The 24,393-nt window shown below is 41.8% G+C and overlaps 2 protein-coding genes across 3 annotated transcripts; one reads left to right on the top strand and one right to left on the bottom strand.

Moving 5' to 3' along the window:
• The first annotated feature begins 4,565 nt into the window (after window positions 1-4,565).
• Window positions 4,566-8,361, top strand: LOC124700669 (transmembrane protein 147-like). Its single transcript, XM_047232756.1, has 7 exons — window positions 4,566-4,724; window positions 5,653-5,722; window positions 6,353-6,415; window positions 6,500-6,614; window positions 7,085-7,200; window positions 7,294-7,418; window positions 8,066-8,361. Exons 1-7 carry the CDS (start codon window positions 4,648-4,650, stop codon window positions 8,184-8,186), a joined length of 687 nt encoding a protein of 228 aa, XP_047088712.1. The 5' UTR covers window positions 4,566-4,647; the 3' UTR covers window positions 8,187-8,361.
• Window positions 8,362-15,355: 6,994 nt separating this feature from the next.
• On the bottom strand, window positions 15,356-16,235 carry LOC124704410. Of its 2 annotated transcripts, none has more exons than XM_047236664.1 (2): window positions 16,027-16,235; window positions 15,356-15,950 (listed from the first exon to the last, which is right to left on the bottom strand). In XM_047236664.1, the coding sequence occupies exon 2, from the start codon at window positions 15,925-15,927 to the stop codon at window positions 15,577-15,579; it is 351 nt and encodes a 116-aa protein (XP_047092620.1). In that variant the 5' UTR covers window positions 15,928-15,950; window positions 16,027-16,235; the 3' UTR covers window positions 15,356-15,576. The 2 variants fall into 2 exon arrangements, with proteins under 2 accessions (XP_047092620.1, XP_047092619.1); XM_047236663.1 differs by having other exon boundaries at window positions 15,356-15,946; window positions 16,027-16,231.
• Window positions 16,236-24,393: the final 8,158 nt, after the last annotated feature.

Here is a 24,393-nt window from a genome sequence, read left to right on the forward strand (position 1 = left end):
ATGCTTTATATTCTCATCTCACGGAAATCGTGATGGTTACGTACTGGAACAATCTTCCTTTTGATTACTCTATCTCAGTTTCAAGTTGTTATTGATTGTCACGTCTTAGAATATTTGAATAATATCATCCGCATTGTGAAAGAATTTGAATACTGACATTGTAGTCATCTCCCCGCACTAGCATTTAATTTGTTAGCTTATAACCTATGTCGTTACAGAATGTTTTCATGAATTTGAAGATATCAAGGAATGGTTAAATGCTATAATGGTATTTCCCGACTTGGAAAAGCAATATCAACCTCGCATGAAGATTCAGCAGTATATATCTTAATATCCAGTTATATATATATATATAATACGATAACTAATTATGAAGGACCGAAATTACTAAGGAAAGCTCTGCAGCACAATAACAAGGAAATTTAATAGCCTGCAGTAGCACACCATGAGGTTTGTTGTTTAATAGTGCCTCTGATTTTTTCGATGAAGATGAATTAGAACCATAAAATCTATAGATAGAAATTGATCTCTGATGCCCATAAGAGTATTGACCAGGTTACTATTGTGTTGCATATGGTTGCCCGTCATACCCGGTAGATGGGACATGAGAACCTAATGATATGGGATGTAGGGAGCATAACCATATCCATGGTACATGTCACCGTACACATTTTGCTACATAGATGCAACAACATAATTATTCGATTTTATAGCTTCATATAGCGCACCAGCCCGGGGAATGGTGGCCAGCCGTAACACCCTCCGTGGGGCGGCGGCAGCTGGCCATCCTCTCCTGCCATGCTACAACTTGCCCTTCAGCTCCGGATGCCCACAGGCGATGCTGACAAGGGATGGTGAGGTGGAGCTCAGCTCCTGACAACTCGAGTGCCTTCCCCTACTACAAAACCTTCCACCTAGCGTGGCGAGAGACGACGACGGTGCCGCCACCTCTAACATGTTCTGAAAAATGCCTGAACAACCTTAGCAAAAATGCAACCCCAGAGAAAATCCAGAGGCAACCATCTAGAATGACCAGGGTATGTGTATATTAATCTTATAAACCATCTTCTACATTACATCATATAGTGGAGCATTTTTTGTGCAAACATTATAGAGTGGAATAGTATATGCATTGTGAAAGATATAACCTAGATTTTGACCATTATTTTTTAAAAACTATCTGAGATATTGTTTCGCCACCTTGACATTGTTTGCTTTATTTTGGGGTTTGTAGCTACATGCAAGAAAGGCCATTTGATGGGTTGTTGATCAGCAAGGCATGGAAGGAGTTATAGTTGTTGATTATGAGGTTTTCGTTTCTCATATTTTGTTATTGTAGTCTGAGAAGCTTAATACGGATAATGAAGCACTAATATGCCATAGGGAAACCACTTGTGCAAGATTTTGAACTAGAAGCTTTAGTGTATGCAATCTTTGTCAATTTTACTCATATTTTTTTGTGAAAAGGAAAAATTCTTACTTTGTTAGGATTATATGCTCATGTATCAACATAAAGCTTTTAGGTAGTCATCCTTCTAGGGAACCTTCCCTTTCCTAGCCCCTTGCTTACCAAGTGTGCTTGATTTGATTCTCTGCCTATATTCCTTCATGTATTAACCTGTCTAGACATATTTTGTTGTTCTGTCGATTGGTTAGCTACTGCTTTTCTCGGAAACTTCAGAATGTGTATTCCGCTGCATAGTGTGATGTGTGTTAGAACTTCATACAGTGCACATATGTTTAATACTTTGTTACATCTTTTACAAAGATTACAGTGAAGTTTAGTGCATTGATACTTGCCTTTTTTATTTTGACAAGTCACCACTCAGGAAAGGGAAACAATGAAGATGAGTAGTTTCCTACCACTAGGAGTTTCCTTTATCTTGCTACTGGTTGTTTGCACTATATTTTATTGTAAGAACAAGATGCCCAAGATCAATAACTAAATGAAGACCGGCAGGTCAAACCACTCCTTTCTTCTAGGTTAATTATTTTCCATCTATAATAGGCTTATCAAAATTATTCTAAAGTTGTACTGTCAAAACTACTCTATTAGCTCATCCCTGGGCATATTTTCTTTTTGTTACACGTGATTTTTGGGAGTCAAATATGGCTCATCTACTTTTCTTAACTTCACTATCAAAACTACTCAATTAGCTGCTCATATGTCTGATTGACACTTAATGAATTTTCTTACAAAGCACATATTGTGTGTAGTGGGTCCTGAAGTGAGAAGCACATCTTTGCGTTTTGTAAGGAGTGAAGCATGTTGGTTAGCTTGTGAATTTCTGGTTTTATATTGCTTTGTGACTAAATATAAAACCACCAGGCAGCGTTCCAAGCCCTAAAAATGACATCATGGATGAGCGCGTAACTACAACATTCCTGATTAAAGCAATGATAGAAGGCAAACAATGATAAAGTACCACGTCAAAAGCACCTGCAAATAAACCACACCTATTACATAGTGCCTAAACGTGTTCTAGGCGGCGACGCGAAGCACGCTTGTCCTCCTAGTAGGAAGTAAATAATGACCTTAGATTTGAACGGTAGGTGGTCCTGCCATCTCAAATTGATGTCAAAGTTGCTAATTTGAAATGGATGAATGTGGAACAAATGATGACCGAAGTGATGTCATCTTGATGCTACCGTCGTATGAAAATACGCGCACATGCCCTATAAAATCAAGTTGATTTCTTCAGCTAGACTTCCAGCCCGTGTATGAGAAATTAAAAAATCCAGTGCGATCGCAATGCTATTTGCAAGTGTCACCGGATGCTAAAGTAAAAGTTAAACCTCTCAATGAGTTTTTTCTTTGGAACTCCCATGGTTGTTTGTTTGATAAAAGAAATATATTAATATCACAGAATATCACGGGGATAGGAATTACCCCCAGCCTCTGCAACAACAATATCATAATGGTAATATGAATTCACACATTCGAAAAAAGAAGAAGAAACTAAAACAGGAAAAAGGCTCGCTATAGTGTTCCAGTCATCACAACAGCAACACGAGCACCATCAAGACAATACGTGAAGTTACAATTCTCAAAAAGGGACAATTACCGAGGCATGCATCTAAATTCTCGTACTCCTCACCATCAAGACAATACTTGAAGTTCAAGTTCAAATTCTCGTACTTCAAGAAGGAAATAGTGCACAAGCGCCGTCGTCGGCCGATCATAGATCTTAGGTTTCCATCATGAAGAAAGTCTTCGCTCTCAAAATAATGCTTTCAACAAGGCTATTATCAGGCATAACCAATTAAGGTCACACCTTGGATTTTCACCCTCAAATGTAAGACATTGAACTTCCCATGTGTTGACGCCCCCACTTGCATGACGTTGCTACAAAGCCTGAAACACCAAGCAAGCTGACCATCGTCGCAAAGCCTCGAACCAAAGACACTAGTCCTCAGATCTTTCCTTCCATGCCATTCTCCGCCTCTGACTTCTCCATGAAATAAAAAAGACATGTCCATGATGGCAATCATTAGCAGAGCTTCGTGCCACTCCCTTCTGAAGCCAAACGATCGGAAAAAAGACATAGGTGCTCACGATCGAATCTCATCCAATCCAGCAATCTCTCGGCACCGATGGATATGCTCTTCGGATGAACACATGCATGATTTGTACTCCCTTCGTTCCATATTTGTTGCCGCAGATTTGGATGTGTATAGATACACCAAAATCAGTGACACCTAATATGGAAAGGAGGGATATCAAAATTTAGCATGTTTAGCTTGATATAAAAATCAAAGTTTCTAGTATGCATGACTTTTTTTTTTCTTGAAAATGATAGTTTGCTCTCCAAATACTATTAATAAAAGCCAAGATTCAAGCTACATGGGTACCAAAAAACAAAATAAAGGTACTACCTCCATTTATTTTGCTAAAACTGTTTATATTAGGAAACATGGTGATAAAAATGTGCCAATTTTTTTTTGGAAATGTATGCTTACTATCCTAGTGCCAGCAGTGGAACTTCCTCTCCCTCTCACCACCGTCTCCTCCTTTCGTGCTAGACACCTCTCCGCTTCTTCACCCTACCCAGCCGTCTATCAGCCACCCGTAGTGCTACTACCTACTATCCCCGACCTTAGGATGTCCACCACCGCCATCCTCAAGGAAACATGTTCGATAAGTCTTCCATCTCATGACATGTACAAATTCAATTTTCCCATAGTGGTCGCTAATCATCGCATCGGTCGACGCGATAAGGTCAACCCCGTCCTTCCTACTCCTTCTTCCCGACGGAGTTGTTCACCTATTAGATTTCCCTAGCTCCAGGATACAAACTATTTAAAACTGATATTTTTGTAGGTTTGTATGATACACCATTGGGTACATCTAATTTTTAATATAATAACTTGCAATCATAAATTGAACATAAAACGATCACTGGAGGGTGGAGCCCAATTTCGTAGAACTCTGCATTACTGTATTTTTGAAGGCCCATCTGCCTATGGACAAAGAGCGAAGCCCACGGGCCAACCACGTGGCCCGACCGTATTGTTACTTAGCTCGATCAGATCCAACTCCAGCCCAGTACTCACCTACATCTCGAAATCGTCGCGCACGTACAGCATCGGGCGAATCGACCTCGCCGTTGCTCAGACGCCGGAGACGACGACGACGACGAGGAAGAGATGACGGTGTTCCACTTCCTCAACTGCGCCGTCCTCACCTTCGGCCCCCACGTCGTCTACTACTCCGCCACCCCCCTGTAAGCTGACTCCCTCTCCCTCCATCTCTCTGTATCCACGAGATCCGTATCCCAAACGTGTTAGATCTGTGTCTGCCAAGAGGTCTGGTATTTGCTTGGTTGCGTGATCCGGGCGCGGTGGCGTAGGAATTCCTGACACTGTTTGTTCCACGCTCGTTTTTGGCTTGTCCGATGGGGTTTTGGTCGGTGTAGCTTCACTGAATTTTGCTCAGTTGGGTTGAATTCACCTGTTCGTCCCGATTTGGGGCTCTGTTGGGTGAAGTATGCTGTCCGAATTGAACCTCATTAGCTTACTCGTAATTACTTGCTCTGGTGGCAAGTAACTTCAGAGCACAGGCCATTTTGTAAGTTACAAGTTGAACATGATATAGCACAAGACTTGCCTCTGAGCTGCACGGTAGGATTAGTTTGATAAGCTATTCAGTGTCCTGAATTCTTTCAACAGAGGCATATATGAATTTGTGCAAGAAGAAACTGAAGTATGCTGTGGTGTAATTGTTTCATTGGATGCTGGTTTCTTGCATTTTGGAGCTCTCTCTTAATGACCACATACTCTGCATTCACATTATACATCTCTTTAAACCAGCTCTGTGATGAAGCAGTAAGTAGTTTGTGTCTAACCTTTGAAACATGTGAATTGACTTACTGCTTGATAGTGCACTAGTGAAATCACATGTTATTATTATTGAGCTATACTGTGATTGTTGCAAAACGTGCCATGTGATAATAGGTGGAGTGAAATAAATAGGTGGTTTGATGATAAGTGAGTTGGGGGCTGCAGATTGTCGGTTAGATCGGAAGGAGAGTTGAGATTGGATGTTTGCGCAGCAAAGCTTGAGATTATCTGATACTTTGAACTTATGGATGAAAATGTTTATTCTATGTCAAGGGACTCCTTGGACTGCACTTACTCAAATATTTGTTTCAGGTCAGAGTATGATACAATTGGCACTAGTGTAAAAGCAGCTGTTGTTTATCTTGGAGCAGCACTTGTAAAGGTCAGTAACTAGCTCTGGATTCTATTCTAAAATAGTGTTACTCCCTCTGATCCGATTAAATCGACGTGGAGCTGTGTATTACTTGATATCCGCGTCAAATAAAATGGATCGGAGCTAGTAATTCATAAGTGCCGAGATTGACATGCCCAAACAATCCACCATTTTGTTGAGCTGTCTGCTTAAGAAAAAATTTAGTTGTTTGATCATATACTGTTCCCATCTACTTGTTTAGATGCTTTAATAGTATGTTCTTTGCTCTTTAGGATAACCACTCAGTTACTCCTTTACTTTATCAAATATCAATGTACCAGTTTTAAGAGCAAACTGTTGGTTTCAGGGTTATATGCCACTCAGCGGATTGTTTTCTCTTTACTTGTTTATGAAATTTCTGTGATTTATCCGAAGGTTGTAAAACTCCTGTTATCTGTTCTACATGGTCTGTACTGGTTATCATCCAGTTATACAGTTCTGCTTGTACAAGAATTAATTGTCTTGATAGTTTCTGTTTTAATCCTTTGTCATACAGCACTATTATAATTTGATGTGATTTTATTATAACCAATTTCTATCAACTCAGTTGCATAGGAGATATTTATGAGATTGCTAACTATTGCTATTTCATAATGGCAGCTTGTTTGTTTAGCAACGTTCCTCAAAGTACCTGATGCGAATGATAGCTTTGATCCCTACCAGGTATGTTTTATGCACGTTAATAAAACATGCTTGGATTTACCCTTTTTTCACTATCAATAACCTATAATTATTTTCCACCTGCAGGAATTAATGAAAATCCTAATTGGGTTTATAGATGTCGCTGGACTTTATTTTGCTATGACACAGTTGACCCACAGAAACATCTCCCAGAACCATAAGTTCCAGGCTGTTGGTCTTGGTGAGTACATAGTTGTATTTGTTCACTGTCTGACATAATGCTTGTAGCTCAGACTATAATACTTCATCCATGGTTGCATGTTTGCTTTTATCTTTTTTTTCATCATCTCCATTGTGTATGTTCACCTGCCTTACTACCCATTTTAATTGCTAGTTTTTCTTTCAATAATTTATGCTGGTCAGCCTTTCTATATGCAAAATGAATTTCTGATGTTGATCTTTGTAGCAATTGCTGCTATCTGCTAGTCTTTTAGCTGTATAGACTACAGAGACATGCCTTTTCGCTACTAATAGTGTTTCTCATGAAATTGAATGTCTTTAGTTCTGTTTATGTGTAAATTGGATTGGATCGCCTTAAGTTCCTTACTTGTATAAATCAGGAAAGAATGTGATACTTTTGACCTATTTCCAGCTGCAATCTAAATTTATCATGATTATCATTGACCTATTGGACATTTCCGGGGTTTCCAGGCTGGGCTTTTGCTGACTCAGTTCTGCACCGTCTGGCACCTCTATGGATTGGGGCACGAGGGCTTGAATTCACTTGGGAGTACATCTTTCAAGGAGTTGAAGCAAATGCCAATCTTGTATGTTACTTAGAACTGTTAAAAATATAATGGCAGGTCCTTTGTTGTGGTTATTTATCCTGAACCCGGATAGCATACTTTTGTATTTTACAGGTGATGACCCTTTCCCTGGCTGCATTAGGATCCTTGATGTGGCTGAGGAAGAACAAACCAAAAACTTTAATTCCAATAATTTATGCATGTGCTCTGCTTCTGGCAACAATGCCATCTATCACCAGGTTATTTCATTTCTATCATGCTGCAGTATTCCTAAGAAAAATAGTCATGCTCCAACATGTGTTTATGTTCTTATTTCCCTTTTTTCATGGTCTTGGTTATGATGAAGTAGCAAGTAGGTGTTGGTAAACCTAGCATGATTTGTGTCAATTTAGAGTCATTGGCTGAATACCTACACTATGCTCAATACTTATAACAAGATTCCCCTTTTCAAACCTGTCAGCATTATGTCCAAGGTTTAATTCTATCCATATCGTATTAAGTCTAATATCGGGACTATTCTCCATTCCATGGAATGTTGTTAGTTACAAGTCAGTAAGGATAGTCTCAGCCTTTTCATTTACTCCTGGGGATCACTGAAATTTAAGTAGACACACCATCGTTTTAATAAAAGAATATCTAAAGGAAAGCCTCATTTTTTGCCACGCAAACAGGATCTCTTATGTGACAATTGTTTAGTGGAGATGTCCGGAAGATCTTGATGGATCACATGTCTTATACCTGCTATTCTTCGATTGTTATTCTGTATTCATCACCGGTTCGCTCAAATGTATATTCGGCTATTCGCTGCACTTTAGGAGCCCATCTTCTTAATTAATTTTCATGTATTCTTGTTCATGCTGCTAACCATGCTAAAACAATATTGCAGTTACTTGAGGAGATCATTAGAGTGGCAGACTCCCAAGGTGGTCGGCTTCGAGCTCTTTTCCTCGCTGATTATGGCGTTCATCAGCTGGCAGCTGTTCTCTGCCTGTCAGAGGCCGATGTAATGAACGGACGAAGAACTGCAGAATTTACCAATTACCAGAGATTTGACGCTCCTGAGAAGCTCCTTTTGTACTTCGGCAAAATTAGGATGATGCTTCGAGCCTTGCATGTCTCAATTGCAGAACAGTTTACTTTATTTGTCGGCTATAGTGCAGAAACATGTGATCTAAGATGCGACTACTGATCGATAGCATTGCATCATGTAGACTGAATACAAGACATTCACCTATGTTGTCAGGTTACGACCGAATACACTGAGTTAGGTCACATTCTTGCATTATGGCTTTATGAATGTAATACCATTAGTGCTGTGAAACAGCTTTTTTCCTCTGGAAGTATATTTCTCCTAAACACCTTATTATACAAGCAGTGCACAATCAAAAGACATGCTTGCAGCATTCTGCATCCAAAATGGCTTGAGAGGAGAAACTGCTAGCCATTCAGCATTTCGAAGCCAGGCTAGAGTACACTAGTGGGTGCAAAACCTTTAAGCCTTATTTGGTACTAGAGTTTTGTGGGGACAGTGGGGATAATCCTCACCAAATTTCAAATCTCCACTTGTATCTAAAAAATTGTTTGGTACTAGAGTATTGAACGAGTTTAATCCTTATCCCCACTTTTCTCCAAATCTTAGTGTATTTTTTCAATCCTCAATACTCTACTCCTGATGTGGATTAGGGATGGGAATTTGCAGGGATTAGGTGACGACAGGGGATCACCCAATACTGTAGAGTATTATCCGCGCTAATTCCCACAAAAACTCTAGTACCAAACAAAGCCTTAGTGTAGGGGAAAAAGATGCATAAAAGTGACAGAGTATTTTATCTTAATATATTTAATGATCCCAAAAAGTCTTTACATGCCAATTTATCCAATATGTCAATATCATCTTGGATGATGAGATTTATTGGTGGGAACCCCTAAGTTATCTCTAGATCCTCGGTCACACATTCAAAAAAAATATAACCGTTTGAAAACAAGAGATCATCAGAAAATTCATTTGCAGGTAATTCATTCAAAGCCAATGTGCTAGGTTACCTGTCAATGTGCTTCCCTACATTGGGCAGACCTAAAACTTTCTGCGCGAAATCTTTGAAATCTATCCTGAAATACCCGGTCTCCTCATTGAAACAAGCTAGCAAACGTTTGACTACCGAAGTACATAAACTAATCACTTATATATACAATCCATCTATGTTTATATGCTACGTAAAATATTGGTAGTTTCTTTTGAAATTTTATGTTTTCGGCACTTCCATGTTATTATATTAAACTTTTATACTTATGTTTAGCACTCCGATGCATCTTAACTAGTACGATTTTATTTCATATTTGGCATAGTTAACATAACATAATAAATCTAAATCCTTGTTGTTTGAACTATTTTTTATGTATTTGTAATGCATGTTATTTGAAATGAATTTGCATCATGCTAGAGTTACACTATATTTTGTACGATAATTTTCCTCATCAATAAATGCATAAACTATGTAGTGTATTTATATTCATGGTAGATATATAAAGTATATGGTCTAAGAAATATTTTAATAGAGGGTTTTAGTGTATGATTGGGTAAGCATATTTATAGCAACTTCCAGAGTATAAATAGCATTACATAATTCTTTAACCTTTTTTCGTGGTTAAATATGTCATGGAAGTTACAGTGGGTTAAGTAATGAGTTGACAATGTGCACATGCTATGTACTTTATATTTCAAACATCATTGCCAAGAGTATTCACTTATGAATAACAAATCAAATAGGTCCTACTACTTTCGTGTAAATACTATTGACTATGATATGCCCGTCTGCAATCTGCACCGTATCATACAAGTACGCATGCCGAATGTTGAAATAAATATTTATGCACAAAGTTAAACATGAAAATGTAGTTGACATATATTTCAATTTCCAGTACAAATTGGTTACGATGACGTCGAGTTGGCGGCGGAGGAAGACTCGACATGAAGGCCAGCCGCCCGGTGGTGTGGTACGTAGTGGTAATAGTTACGTGCCACGCTCCGAAACAAAGAAAAAGGTGCGTGCCGCACTCACGAGGGACTTCCAGTGAGATACCGAGGGAAGGTGGGGATGCCGTCAAGTCCACATTGCCCTTATGGGCTGGGCCACACACATGCTACAATGGCAATGACAATGGGGAAGAAAGGCTGTAAGGTGGAGCGAATCCAGATAGACTGTCTCGGTTTTGATTGTTCTCTGCAACTCGGTGCCGCGGTGAATATGTTTAATGGGCCATTTGGCAGGCCGATGGGCCATGGCCCACTGAACTGTCGCTAGGTCGCATGGGGAGGGGGGAGGGGGGAGGGTGCGTCAACCCATACACACCGACCTGGCTGGCATATATAAGCGCCATCTTTTGTTAGAGGAGTTTCGATCATGTTTCTATTGTATTATCCCGACCCAATCTAAGTACACATGAAAGCATTAGTGGGCCGTTTGGCAGGCCGATTTTGGCCGGCTTCAACCTTGGAAAAAACCCCTATGTGATGGAGCTGGCATTACGAGAGGAAGGGAACATTCTCGGTCAGATCAGCCTACAACATGATGATCAATACACAAGAAAAAAAGAGAAACCTGGTTGGAGGGGAGAGCAACGGGCTCGAATATGAGGGTAACCGAGAAGCAATGGAGCTCCATGTGGAGAACACCGGTGCCTGCGAAGGTGAGGGTTTTTCTTTGGCGATTGGCTAAGCAATCGATTCCGATTAATGAGGTCCGATTTAAGAGAAGGATGACAAAGTCTAGTAGCTGTCAGCTATGTGGATGCCATGACTCATGGCATCACGCGCTTCTGGAGTGCACAATATCCCGATGCGTTTGGGCATTGGCGGATGCAGAGATCACTGAACACGTATCCTGCTCGGGGAGGGGAATGCCCGTGAGTGGCTTGCAGCGATGATCGGGTCACTAAAGCACGAAGATCAGGCAAGAGTTTTGTTACACTATGGGCTATTTGGCATGCACGTCGAAAGGCAATTCACGAACGAATCTTTCAGAGCTCACTTACGGTCCATGGTTTTATGGAGAGTTTTATCGCTAATTTGAATTTCAGCAAGGAGAAGGAGAAGAAGAGACAAACACCTGCCCCGAAACAGCCACCGTAGGGTGGATCCCACCACCGAGAGGCATGGCGAAGATCAACGTCGATGCAGCGGTCGGGAAGAATTCTAAAAGGGGCGTTGCAACCGTTGTAGCCAGGAATGAGCTAGGTGTGTTCCTTGACACATCGGCAACAATTTTCAATGGCCGAACTGATGCGGAGACTCTCGAGGCCCTAGCATGTCGGGAAGCCGTTGAACTAGCGAGGGACCTGAACTTGCGCAAGGTGATGGTTGCGACCGATTGCCAAAATGTGGTGAACAACCAAGAAGAGGGATCATTGGGCAGCTACGCACACGTCATCCAGGAGGTTTTAGGAGCTCGATCAGAGGTCGGCCCCTAAACGAAGAACATCTAATAAGGAGGCGCACAATCTGGCGAGTAGTGCTGTTTTCGAAACTGGTGGCCGTTGAGTTTGGTTTTTTTTTTTTTTTTTTTTGAGAACATAGTACAACGCAGACGCTCACAAACACGCACGTACAAACACACCCCTATGAACGCACGCACGCACACCCTACCCCTATGAGCACCTCCGAGGGACTGAGCCGGCATATCTTGAGGTTGACGAAGTCACCATTGGCGCCTCGCTGTTGACGGGCACGCCACCTATCACTGAAAGCATAGCGCCGGTTAATCCTGGAATAAATCCAGGTAAATGCAACACCCATGCCAAATCTAGGATTTGAACCTGGGTGGGCTGGTTCCACCACAAGGGACCTAACCACCAGAGCCAAGCTCTGTTTGCGTTGAGTTTGGTTTTTAGATCTGCCTGAGGGCCTTTGTATACCATCTATTGTTGAATTTTAATAAAGGCGGAGTTACTCGGAAAAAAACGCAAGGTTGACATGTATTCAAGTGGACAGCATACATCAATCACGTTTATATATCAGGACTTACGCGCCAACATGCCGGCAAGGGAGGCTGGTCACACGGTATCTGCTCAGCTGTTTCAATCCTCCGTCTCCTCGAAGGCTGCCTCCGCCTGGAGCAGCACGAACCCGACGGCGGCGGAGACAATGCAACAATACGATTTTGATTGGGACAGACAACGTTGCAATATGATTTTCTGAATGTTGCATATTGTATTTTTCCAAATCTTTTAAATAGGGAATTTCTCCTAAAGAAGAACTAGAAAACCTGTGAACATGACAAATTTGCAGGACTCAACTCCAAAATGGCCTTTCGAAGGTATTCATAATTATCATCGATACAAACCAAATTAGATAGAATATAGATCACGTTTATATATCACGACTTATGCGCCAAGCAAGACTCATATATTACTTATCAATAGCACCACCGGACCTTTCAGACTGAAGCTAAGAACATCTCTAACAGAGCCCATAAGGACATCTACAATGTAGACGCTAAGAGCGGGCGCTAGGATTAGGTTCTGGCCGTTATGCCTAAATCCCTCCCAATCCTAGGATTATTCTTTGCGTCGACGCAAAAGAAGGAGCCGGGCGCTCCATCTGATTTTTCTCTCCCGACTCACTTTGACTCGAGGCCGTCGCTTATCTTGGGCGCTAAAACAGGAGCCAATACCCATTCGCTCAACTAACACAGCACATATCTCCCACGGGCGCTTTCGTTTTACGCGTTGGAGGGAAAGGGCGCTTGCGTAGCTTGACAAATCGAAAAATAACCACCGGTTTATGGGTTAATGCTGAAAATAGGCACCGTGTAAACGAGGCAAAACTGAAAATATTTTTTCCGGCCCAGACCGAAACCCATACTCGGCCTGTATTTGTAGGGGCCGATGGAGCGAATCGAACGCAGCCCGAACACAATCCCCAGTTTGCGCGTGAGGAAAGTTTCAGCTCCTCCCAACCGCCGCCGCCGATCTGCGCGCCCTAACCTTCCTCTGCGCCGCCATCGTCCGATTTCTCCACGATGAGTCTCGAATCGACCCAGCCGGCCGCCATTGCTACCTCGCATGCGCCGCCACCCTCTCCCGCAGTCGCCAGAGCTTCCGCCGATCCACCAACCACCCCGGCGACCCCTGCGACTCCGCGGAGGTAGCAACCACGGTCTCGTCGACGAGCGTGGTGAAGCGCCGGCGCGCGGGAACGCATGTGGTCCCGCAATCCGGTGCCGCGGCGGCCACCGGTGATGTCCCGGCGGTGGCAACGAAGCCGAAGGCATCCCGTGCCAGACCGAAGAATTCGGCGCCCAAAAGGACGAAAGTGAAGGCGTCGACGAGCCGTGGTGCCCCGCCTCCGTTCCCCCCGCCAACACCGTCGCCGCCACCACCGGAAGCCACCGCGAACGTCGCCTAGGACGTGCCAGACCGAAGAATATTCTGTTTTACAATTTTGGTTTACGGGCTCCGTTCTGCGCCAGCCATTTTACGACCCGAATACACGAGTTCAGTGAAGTGAACTCCACTTTTTTAGTTTGCGTTTTTACGGACTCTGCTAGAGATGCTCTGAGATATTCATAAATCCATTCAGATTATGAGAAAACACACTGCTGATTCATACTTCCAGTTTTCCACCCTGCTACGAAGTATGTGTAATGTATGATTTTGGTCAGGACTCACAAAAGAAGCCTGAAATGCAATGTTGTGATAGGACTTCTGAATGCTGTATAGTCTTCCAAAACCCTCAAAATAGAGACTACCTCCTAACGAAGATTTAGACAACTTGTGAACACCCGAGGGACAAATTTGCAGGTTTCGCCTCCGAAATGGTCTTTCCAGTGTTTTTTTTTCCGTTGATACAAAACCAAAGTAGATGTAATGAATGTAATGAACGGGCAAAAAAAAGCTGCAGAATTTACCAGAGATTTGACGCTTCTGAGAAGCTCTTTTTGTACTTTGGCAAAAAAATTTTTGGAGCAACCGACATGAGCTTTGCCTTTTCATTAAGAGGGAACAACGGTCCAAACTGTACAAGAGAGAGCATATTTGGATTAAGGTGGTAATATTCCCAGAAACCACCATGAGCAAAGAGAACCAAAGAGAAAAGCTAGTCTGGTTCGGCCGGTATGGATGGCCTGAAGCCATTGATTGCATGATCCCGTTGCAGGATATCTTCGTTGGCGATGTTTGCGACCTCCAGGTAGGTAAGACGGCGTCCAGTGAAGATGCGCCGGTTTCGTTCCTTCCACGCGTTCCAATGCACATATAAGAACCAGCCACTGATACCCTTCTTTTCGTTTTGTGGTTTTCCGTCGATCATGTCATTCCACCAGTCGGATATGGATGAGAAGTCGAGGCGGCGATCGGCGCTGATATCATCATCCCAAGATTTCACCAGGTTCCAAATAGCCGCCGTGTAGAGTCAATTTCTGCATAGATGGTCAGCCGTCTCAGGCTCGCTGAGGCACAAGGGGCAGCGGGGATCGTGAGACCAACCCCGGATGGCAAGCATATCCGCAAGGAGGAGCTTTCCATGAAGGGCTAGCCAGCCAAACAGCTTGCATTTGGGCTCTGCGTGTGCCAACCAAATCTTCATGGCATCGAATCTAGCATGGGTGCCGAAAAATTGAGCATCGTAAGCGGAACTGGCGGTGTAGGTTGCATTGGAGTTTAAGGTCCAAACGATGGTGTCCGGCAGCTCGGGGGTAAGGTTAATGGAGTGGACGGCCTCTCAGACCTCAATGCAATGCGTAAGCTGGAAAGGCGAGGTAAGCGTGGTGATGGAGTGGATCCAGTTGTTGTTGTCGCTCAACTCTTTAGCAACCGTACGCTCAATTAGGACGTTGCTTCAAGCCTTGCATGTACGATAACTATTTTGGCGGTTCAATTCTACTTTATTTGTCGGCTGTAGTGCAGAAACATTTTACCTAAGTACTGTAACAAACGCTCTTCCAAGGATCGAGTGAAAACGTAGCACCATTTTGTGTGTTGGCGTCTCATCTATTCTGATCAATAGCATTGCATCATGTAGACTGAATACAAGGCATTCACCTATGTTGTCAGGTTATTACGACTGAATACACTATTGTTGGCGCCCTTATACGAAGTATTTCAGTTAGGTCTGGATGCTGTCAGACAATGTTGCATCATGGCTTCTGAATGTTATATCATCAGGTCTGCAGAAAAAAATCCTTTTGAAGTATATATTTCTCCTAAAACAGAATTATACAAGCAGTGCACAATCAAGAGACATGCTTACAGCACTCAGCCTCCAAAATGGTGTTTCCAAGGTATTCATCAATTTGTCATTGATACAAAACCAAAGTAAGATAGTAGCATACATCAATCACGTTTATATATCACGGCTTACGCGCCAACAGCCCGGCAAGGAGGCTGGGCACAAGGGTATATTCACTCCTCCGCCTCCTCGAAGGCGGCCTCCGCCCGGAGCAGCACGAAGCCGACGGCGACGCCGACGAGCGTGAGCGCGTTCATGACGACGGCGATCTGGAAGATCTCCCCGGCGGCGTTGCACTGCGCGCCGAAGGTGCCCCCGCGCCTCTTCCCGGCGGGGCTGAGCGAGGCGACGATCCTGGCGAACTTGTAGTCGGCGGACTTGCGCACGCCGAGCATGGTCACCTTGTTGAGCCCCTTGAGGCCGCTGTAGGCGTTCATGCCCTCCACGTACCTCACGCCGGAGCTCTTCTTGGCCGCCGCCGGGGCGGACAGCTGCGGGAGCGTGGCGACGGAGAGCGACGCCATTGAGCTAGCTCGGATGAACCTGCGAAGCAAGGATTGGGTAATCTGCAACAATGCTCTGTGAAGTGTGATCAGAATGGGGAATGTGGGTTGGGTTATTACCTCTTGGTTGGTTGGTTCTCGAGTTCTTGGCGCTGGAGGAGGAGTGTGGCCGGGTGTGGTGCAGGTTCGAGGGGGGTGGGTCAGATCAGAGAGAGGGAGGGAGTGGTTTTGTACGGGAGATCAGGGGAGGATAAGGTGCGGGAGGGAACGGGCGGTAGCCGAAGGGGAGTTTATCCTTGCTCCTGGAAAGGAGAAGGCTCAATTGGTGGCTACATGGATCCTCATTGGCCAGGGCTGGTCCACATGTAGAGGCTTCCCCTCTTTGTTGTTCGTGGAGTGCACACGCTCGCCTAGTAGTACAGTTTACCTGTGTACTGCTTTTTGATTCAGAACTTTGTACTTTTACTTTCGGGTAGAATGTAGAAAGAAGTGGTTTCACACCCGGAATGCCATGGGTTTTGACAGTTTCGGTATAAAAAAAAACAGACTATTTGCTCTGAATTCCTACAAAGTACCTATATTATTCATTTGAATTACACTTTTTGATCTTCTAAAGATAGAACCTTAGGAGACAGTAAGTCATGGCCAGACGGATCCTCATTGTGGTACTGTGCAGAAAGAAGTGGTCTGACACCCGAAATGCAGAAAATTAGTCTATTTGCTCTGAAATTCTTATGAAATACAAAATTGTTCTACACATTGTAATCTTCTGAAGACTGGCCAACAACTGAACTTCAGAACTATCTATCCAGTTACACTACACCATGATATTTATTAATCTTGTAGAGGTTGTAAACCATTACATGAAGGAGATATTTAAGGATATTGCAGAGCCAAACACATAAGAACACAATAACTTCATTAAGCGATAGCAAATTATAATGGATTGTGATTTATACAATGTGCATAGGTTCATGGAAAAAGTTAGTGTAAAAATATATTATATTAAGTGTCTCAAACTAAATAAATAAAATTTAAAATGTTTCCAATAAATTTAGTACAACACAACCAAAAATATTTGTTCTGATAAATAGTGGAGCTATATAATGCATAACATGGTCATAGTAAATTATACTAGTTGATATGACATATTGAAATATGTATGGAAAAAAGACATCCATTTAACGATACAATGCGTTATGAAAAAGTAAAAATAAACTTCAAAATAAAATATTGGCTTTCCCTAGTGTTGAGTGAACAATAGTAGGACCAACGCTTAATCCACAATATCTATGTACGAAATGGCTTTTTAGGTACGATATTAGAGCTGGCTGTGAGTTTTAGTGGGAAGCCCGATATCCCGGAATAATTATCCTTTGTGAATCTGGCATAACATTATTGTTAATTATAAATGGTAATCCAACACAACTATTGCTGTATAAGACTTAAAAAAAATAAAAATAGACTATTTGTTATGGAAGTCTTATAAATACCTATAAAATTCATTTGAATTACACATTTTGATCTTCTAAACATAGACCTTAGGATGTTGTAAAAGAATCTCCACTGAGGCCCCAAATAGAAGCTGGTAAGTGCGCTAGCAATGTTCTATTGGACGCGCAGGCACCTGCTCCCTCCATTTAGGAAGGGACTGCTCACACCGGCAACCCCTATAATTGAGGGGTCGAGGTGCGAAAACGCGTAAAATTTAACTAAAACGGCTAAAATTTAGTTATATATTACAAAGTACAACAATAGTGGATAAAATTTAACTAAACCCAGGTTTGATGGCCGTCAAGCGGACGCGCGATAGTCCTGCCTCGCCATCATTTTTTTCCCTTGCTCGGCACCGCCTGCTCCCGCGCTTGCCTCTCCACCCATGCTTCGCGCATCTGGCCTTCAATGTCGCTCGCTACTCGCGGGACTCCTCGTTGTGGGCAAGCCTTTCTTCTTCACAGGTGGCCGCCTCAGTCGGGCGCTGAGCATAGCTTGAGAAGCCTCTACCACTTGGCCACCATGAGGAGGCGACCCGCCTCCTCCGTGGGCGTGCTACTTGCGTGAGATCTCGGTGACACGCTAGAAGATGGCGGTGTTGGTCTCCTCGAGGTCTTTCTCTCGGATCCTCTGGTTCTACGCTGACATGGGTATACCATATCGGGTCCTAAACATTGATATCCCTGGTACAAATCCCACAAAGGACTAGAGGAAAGCCCACAAGGAAACCCTCCGAAGATATCAAGTTAGGAAAGTAAAGCCCATATCAGGTGAACCGACTTACACTGTAACTCGACATCGAGGTGAACCCTGATACTAACCCGCTATATAAGGGCTGGGAGGAGCCACCGTGAGGAGACAGATTCAATCGAGACAGATTCAATCAGAGCAAACACCTTCTAACCCTAGTTCCACATATTGTAATCTCGGCGATTCGCCCTTGATAATAATACTCGTTGGCTGCCTAAGTTTGGCTGACCGGTTTATTGATTCGTCATGTCTTCCTTCCTAAAACCCAAGTCCATCATCATGGGCATTGATGAAGTTAAACTTTGTCAATGGCGCTGTCTTTGCCAATTGGTGGCTACATGGAACTTCATTGGCCTAGGCTGGTCCACATGTAGAGGCTTCCCCTCTTTGTGTTCGTGGAGTGCATACGCTCGCCTAGTAGTACAGTTTACCTGTGTACTGCTTTTCTAATTCAGAAACTTTGTACTTTTACTTTTGGGGTAGTATGCAAAAACAAGTGGTTTCACACTCAGAATGCCATGAATTTCAACGGTTTCAGTTAAAAAACAACAGACTATTTGCTCTGAATTCCTACAAAATACCTATATTATTTATTTGAATTACACATTTTGATCTTCTAAAGATAGACTCTTAGGAGACAGTAAGTCATGGCCAGATGGATCCTCATTGTGGTACTGTGCAGAAAGAAGTGGTCTGACAGCCGAAATGCAGAAAATTAGTCTATTTGCTCTGAAATTCTTATGAAATACAAAATTGTTCTACACATTGTAATCTTCCGAAGATTTTCCAACAACTGAACTTCAGAACTATCTATCCAATTACACTACACCCATTATATTTTTGTAGCCTTGTAGAGGCTGTAAACCATTATATGAGGGAGATATCTATAATATCTATAAAGTTGATCCCCACTATCTTCATTTAATATTTGCAAGCTCTTTCCACAATAAGCCACATCATCTCTATTATCTCTAGCCATCAGATTATCATCTAACCGTAGTGTGGTCCTACGAGCTCCTTCCTTGCTTTTCCCAACCCTCTTGGCTGCATGTTAGACGCACCAACACAGTAGTAGTCTCATTGGTTCCTCATCGCTTCATGTTCACGTCATTAAGGGATCAATTTTCCTTCCACTACGGGTCTTCCATTATTCGAAAATTAATCCCTTCATTATTTCCACTAAAAATCACAGCTTCATTGCTTGCATGTAGTCTAACGAATCAATCCTCCCTTTTATAGGTAAAAACTTCTTCCATCACCATCCCAGTTCGGTTTCTTCTTATCCTAGCCCTAATGATCATCAGGCACGAGCCATGTGAAGGAATCCACTATCCCAGTGCTAACGGAAGGAAAAAAAAAAGTTTTGCTCTCACATGCACCCAAAAAGGCCAGGTGCCCGGCCTCTCTGATCTCCCATATTGCTAGCATGTGCTTTCATTTTACGTCCAATCGGAACAGTAACCGCCTGCTTGTGCACCATCTCCCGTGCTGCAATTTGAAGACGCGTTGTAAAGATTTTAATGGCTTCCCGGCTACCTGTTGCGGTACTCTCCCTATTTGAACCCCTTCGATGGTTTCTTCTCATCAAACAACCTGCTCAGAATTATGATATTGCTTGCACCTCCTGGTGTTGCCGGATGTGAAGAAAATTCCCACATCCGTCGGACCTCTGGATGGGTCTGATCTCTTGCTTAGTCCTCCTCCTTTTGATTTCATCTTCTGTTCTTATTTAACAAGATTTTAGCTGTGGGATATCCATCAATTGAATTGCATTTTGTTTCTAGAGCTCTACAGGTTACAAGTACTTCTTTACTGAAATTTAACGCTCATCTTCGGGTACGGTGAAGGCCTTCATCTCTTTCAGTTTATCATCTACTCCGTGTTTCTGTAGCTCTGTTTGTATCGTTTGAGTTTCAAGTTGAAGTCCAGATTCTTCTCCACGTATTTCAGATTGTTTTTTTTTTTCAAAAGAAATGTGTGTCATTAGTTCATTACTTATTTTCCCGTAGCAGTACAATCTAACTCTCATGCTATATAACAGTTGGATTTCCGATGCTATATAACAGTTGGATTTCTTAAGGTGTAAACCGGACCCGGAGACGTGTTGGGCTACATGATCATGACGAAAAGGTTGCATGAGAGCTGCAGGTGCAGAAAGACTGAACTAAATAGCTGGAGCGCTTAAAGCTGAAACCCCCATTCTTCTCAACATATTTGACTGGGCGATTGGATGCTAAAAGTTCATATTGGGATTGAAGCAAGCTATCACATGCTTCTTTTTTGTTCCTTTTCTGTAATTGTTGCCCACGGGCATGCAATGCCGTGTTGATCTTTTAGCAGCTTACGGTGAACCGTACATGCATGGACAAAGGTAGCCCTGAATATTGGCTAACCTAGGTCCCATAATTTTTGTATATGTTATTGTTGACGTGGATTATGCAGGGAAATCAGTGGTAGTGGAATGAAGATAGGGCCATTCCATCTAAAAAGGAAAACAACAATATGCATGGTATACTTGATACTACATAACATAATCGTCATTTTCATTACATGTTCTTATATTCTTATATTGTTCATTCATTATTTTTGAAGTACATGATAATCATCTGATATGACCGCTGCAATGCGCGGGGTATCCACTAGTTTAAGGATATTGCAGAGCCAAACACATAAGCACACTATAACTTCATTAAGCGGTATCGAATTATAGTGGATTGTGATTTATGTACAATCTTCTTAATTAAATGTCTCAAACTAAATAAATAAATTTAAAATGTTTCAAATAAATTTAGTAGAACACAACCAAAAATATTTGTTCTGATAAATAGTGGAGATATATAATGCATAACATGGTGATAATGAAATATATTAGTTGATAAGACATATTGAAATATTTATGGAAAAAAGACATCCATTTAACGAGACAATGAGGTATGAAAAAGTAAAAATAAACTTTAAAATAAAAATTGTCTTTCACTCGTGTTGAGTGCATAATAGTAGAACCAACGCTTAATCCACAATATCCATGTACGAAATGAATATTTAGATATGATATTAGAGTTGATTCTGAGTTTTAATGGGAAGTCCCTTTTACGATACCCCTGAATAATCATTCTTTGTCAATCTAGCGTAACATTATTGTTAATTTTACATGGTAATCCAACACAACTATTAATGAGTAAGGCTTCAAAACAATTGAAGAGTAAGCCTAAGACAGTAAACAATCTAGATTCTTATGTTTTTTTAGTAATATATGAAATGTCTTGAAAAATTAGACAAACATGAACTAACTTAGTATTATGTTTAGAAAAGTAAAAAATGTGTTTCATAATTTTATAAAACATATTGAACTGAAATATTGTGATGAACTGTAAGCCACCATGCTTGCGTTGAGTCGCAGAGACCATGGTGGTTAGGCTTCTATATACACCTTTTTTCTTGCATTTGATGTGAAACTGATGCCATCTCGCGATCGTCTATATATCCTAATTTTCATTCCGTTCTTTTGTCTCAATGTCGTGTCATTTAACTTGGATGGGAGAGGTAACATGGTGGTAGGTAAGAGCGCATGAATGAGCAACTTGTTAAAGTCAAATTAGCATAACCGAATAGTCTATAGATTTCTATTTCCGTTCCCTTGGTTCGTTAATTCTAATCAGTTTTACCCATCCTCTAAACTTTTCCTCACTTTTCCCATCTCTTTTGTCTCAAACCATCATAAACGACCTGATGGAGGGTTGCCGTTGACTGTTACATGCTTCCCTTCTGATGAGTGACACGTCGGAGGACCAGCTTCTCTATCTTCATGTGAAAAGGGGGAAAGGGCTTCTCTCTCGATCAGCTCCCGCACCGCCCCTCCACCGCTCCACTCACCGTCGTTCCCTCCTACCATATGTCGTTCCCCACCACCGCCGCGGGACATGAAGGAATGGCGACTGTCGAGCCTAGTAAGGCCATCGATTGCGGAGAAGATTGGCTGGAATCGGAGGGATCGAACTCATGGATTCCATCTCGGTAATCATCTTTTCCCTTCGAATTTGTGATGTAACTCGAAAATAGGTGGTATTTGAACATTGGGCGCGTGAATTGCTACTTCCATCTAACTGAATTTTCGCGGCGTTGCTTTTCAAATAGGATTGATCCAGTGCTTGCATTCTGACTGGCGGTTAGACTGGATACTAGACTATTGCATGGATGTAAATCCCAACATTAGAATGGATTTTCGTACCAAATGGTGGTTGAAACATCCATTTCGTTCAGAGAATTGCAAGAATGTGCTCAGTACCCTTGGAGCCCGGACGATTGATATGCAATATTTCAAAATTAGCGAGCAAAGATTGCTCCCACTACGTTGCGACGAGCATTTGGGAACATTTTTTTTTGAAAGGATTTGGGAACATTTTTTATTTGAATGTTGGTAGCCGTTTTGGTAAAATTCATATCGATGTGCTCCAGCCAAGTAAAGCAGGGGATAAGGGAAAGATTGTTAAGGCATCATCTAGTGGTCGAGCATCATCAGGTTTTCAGAGATCATTTGTCTCTAATGTCTCGGCTAATATTGTGTGGCCCTGCCCTCCTTGTTAGTCCATAGCGTTACCATCTATATCAACTGCCAAGACCGTTCATAACACTGATGTAAAGGAAGATGCAGAGCATGATGAGGCAGTGGCTTGTCTAGATGATGAGGATGAGTTGATGTTTTCTGAATTGGTAGATAGATTCACTCAACACGCAATGGAGGATGTATACATGAAGGAACTGAGCCGCCCTACTAGATTTGATGACACCGAAGATGAAGAAAAGGGGGAGAACAATGACAGTCTAATTGCAGCCGACTACAATGGTGATGACATATGCCAATCTTCTCAACAGTCGATGGCCTTACTGGCTCGCCATTTTCCATTGCTTCGTGTCCCTCGACGGGGGCAGTGAACGACATAAGGTAGGAGGTAATGAGAGCTGATCGAGAGAGAACCTTTTTTTTCCTTTTTCAGATGGAGAGGGCGGTGCGAGAGCTGATCGAGAGAGAAGATTTTTTTCCTTTTTTCAGATGGAGAGAGAGAAGCTAGTCCTTCAACGTGTCACTCATCAGATCGGAAGCATGTAATAGTCAAGGCCTTTGAACCAACGGCAACCATCTGTCCGAGTGCTTGTGAGGGTCTGAGACAAAAGAGAGCGGAAAAAGTGAAGAAAAATTTAGTGGCTGGAAAAAACTGAGTAAAAAATAAACGAAGAGCACGAAAATAGAACTCCCTACAAAATACTTGTCTATTCCTCTTTTGATTCAGGAATTTGGTACTTTTCTCGTGTGGTACAATGCAGACAGAGGCAGTTTTACGCCCGAAATGCAGAAGGATAGTCTATTTGCTCCAAAATCCTTACAAAATACAGAATTTTCTTACATATTTTAATCTTCTAAAGACTGGCCGATACCTAAACTTTAGAACTATCTAGTAATAGGATAGTGCAGAGCCAAACACATAACATAAGACTACTTACAATGGCACTATCATAAGTAGTATCATACACTACATGCATGCAAAATGATGATGTGTCATATCAATTAATGATGAAAGAGATGATAGTGGTATCATATGTAGATACCGTATCATAGTACGTAGAACTAGAAAAATTAATTCCAAACAAATATTGTACACACTTTTATATTGACATTCTAGAAATCATTAAATACATGTAACATATGATACTACTACATGATACTATGCATTGTGAAAATAATATCGTACACTAGTATCATGTGCATGATACTACTATATGATACTTCCCATTGTGACTAGTCTAAACACACTAACTTAATTAAATGATAGCAAATTATAGTAGATTGTGATTTTTTGCTCTTTGTTTAGCGGAAAGTCTGTGTAACAAAAATATTCTATTGAATGTTTCAAACTAAATAAATAAATTTAAATATGTTTCAGATAAATTTAGCTTACCACAACCAAAATTTATAATTATAATTAGTGGAGCTATATATAATGCACAATGTGGTTATGATAAAATGTACTAGTGATAAAACATGTTGAAATATGTATGAAAAAACACACCCTTTTAGCGACACAATGAGTTATGAAAAAGTAAAAATATAGTTTAAAATAACAATTATGGTTTAACTCATGCTAGGTACAAAAAGGTCAGACCAACGCTTGATCTAGAATATCTTTGTACGAAATGGATGTATAGTTATGGCATGCAGCATGATTCTGAGTTCCACTGGGAAGCCTT

Source organism: Lolium rigidum, chromosome 3, assembly GCF_022539505.1.
Source record: "Lolium rigidum isolate FL_2022 chromosome 3, APGP_CSIRO_Lrig_0.1, whole genome shotgun sequence".
In the NCBI taxonomy this organism is placed as follows: Eukaryota; Viridiplantae; Streptophyta; class Magnoliopsida; order Poales; family Poaceae; genus Lolium; species Lolium rigidum.

Excerpts from the sequence above, each read along its gene's own strand:
- LOC124704410 (XM_047236664.1), bottom strand. The coding sequence starts at position 15,927 with ATGGCGTCGCTCTCCGTCGCCACGCTCCCGCAGCTGTCCGCCCCGGCG.
- LOC124700669 (XM_047232756.1), top strand. The coding sequence starts at position 4,648 with ATGACGGTGTTCCACTTCCTCAACTGCGCCGTCCTCACCTTCGGCCCC. Across the intron at positions 4,725-5,652 it reads TACTACTCCGCCACCCCCCT|GTCAGAGTATGATACAATTG; the intron begins GTAAGCTGACTC and ends TATTTGTTTCAG. Across the intron at positions 6,416-6,499 it reads ATAGCTTTGATCCCTACCAG|GAATTAATGAAAATCCTAAT; the intron begins GTATGTTTTATG and ends TTCCACCTGCAG.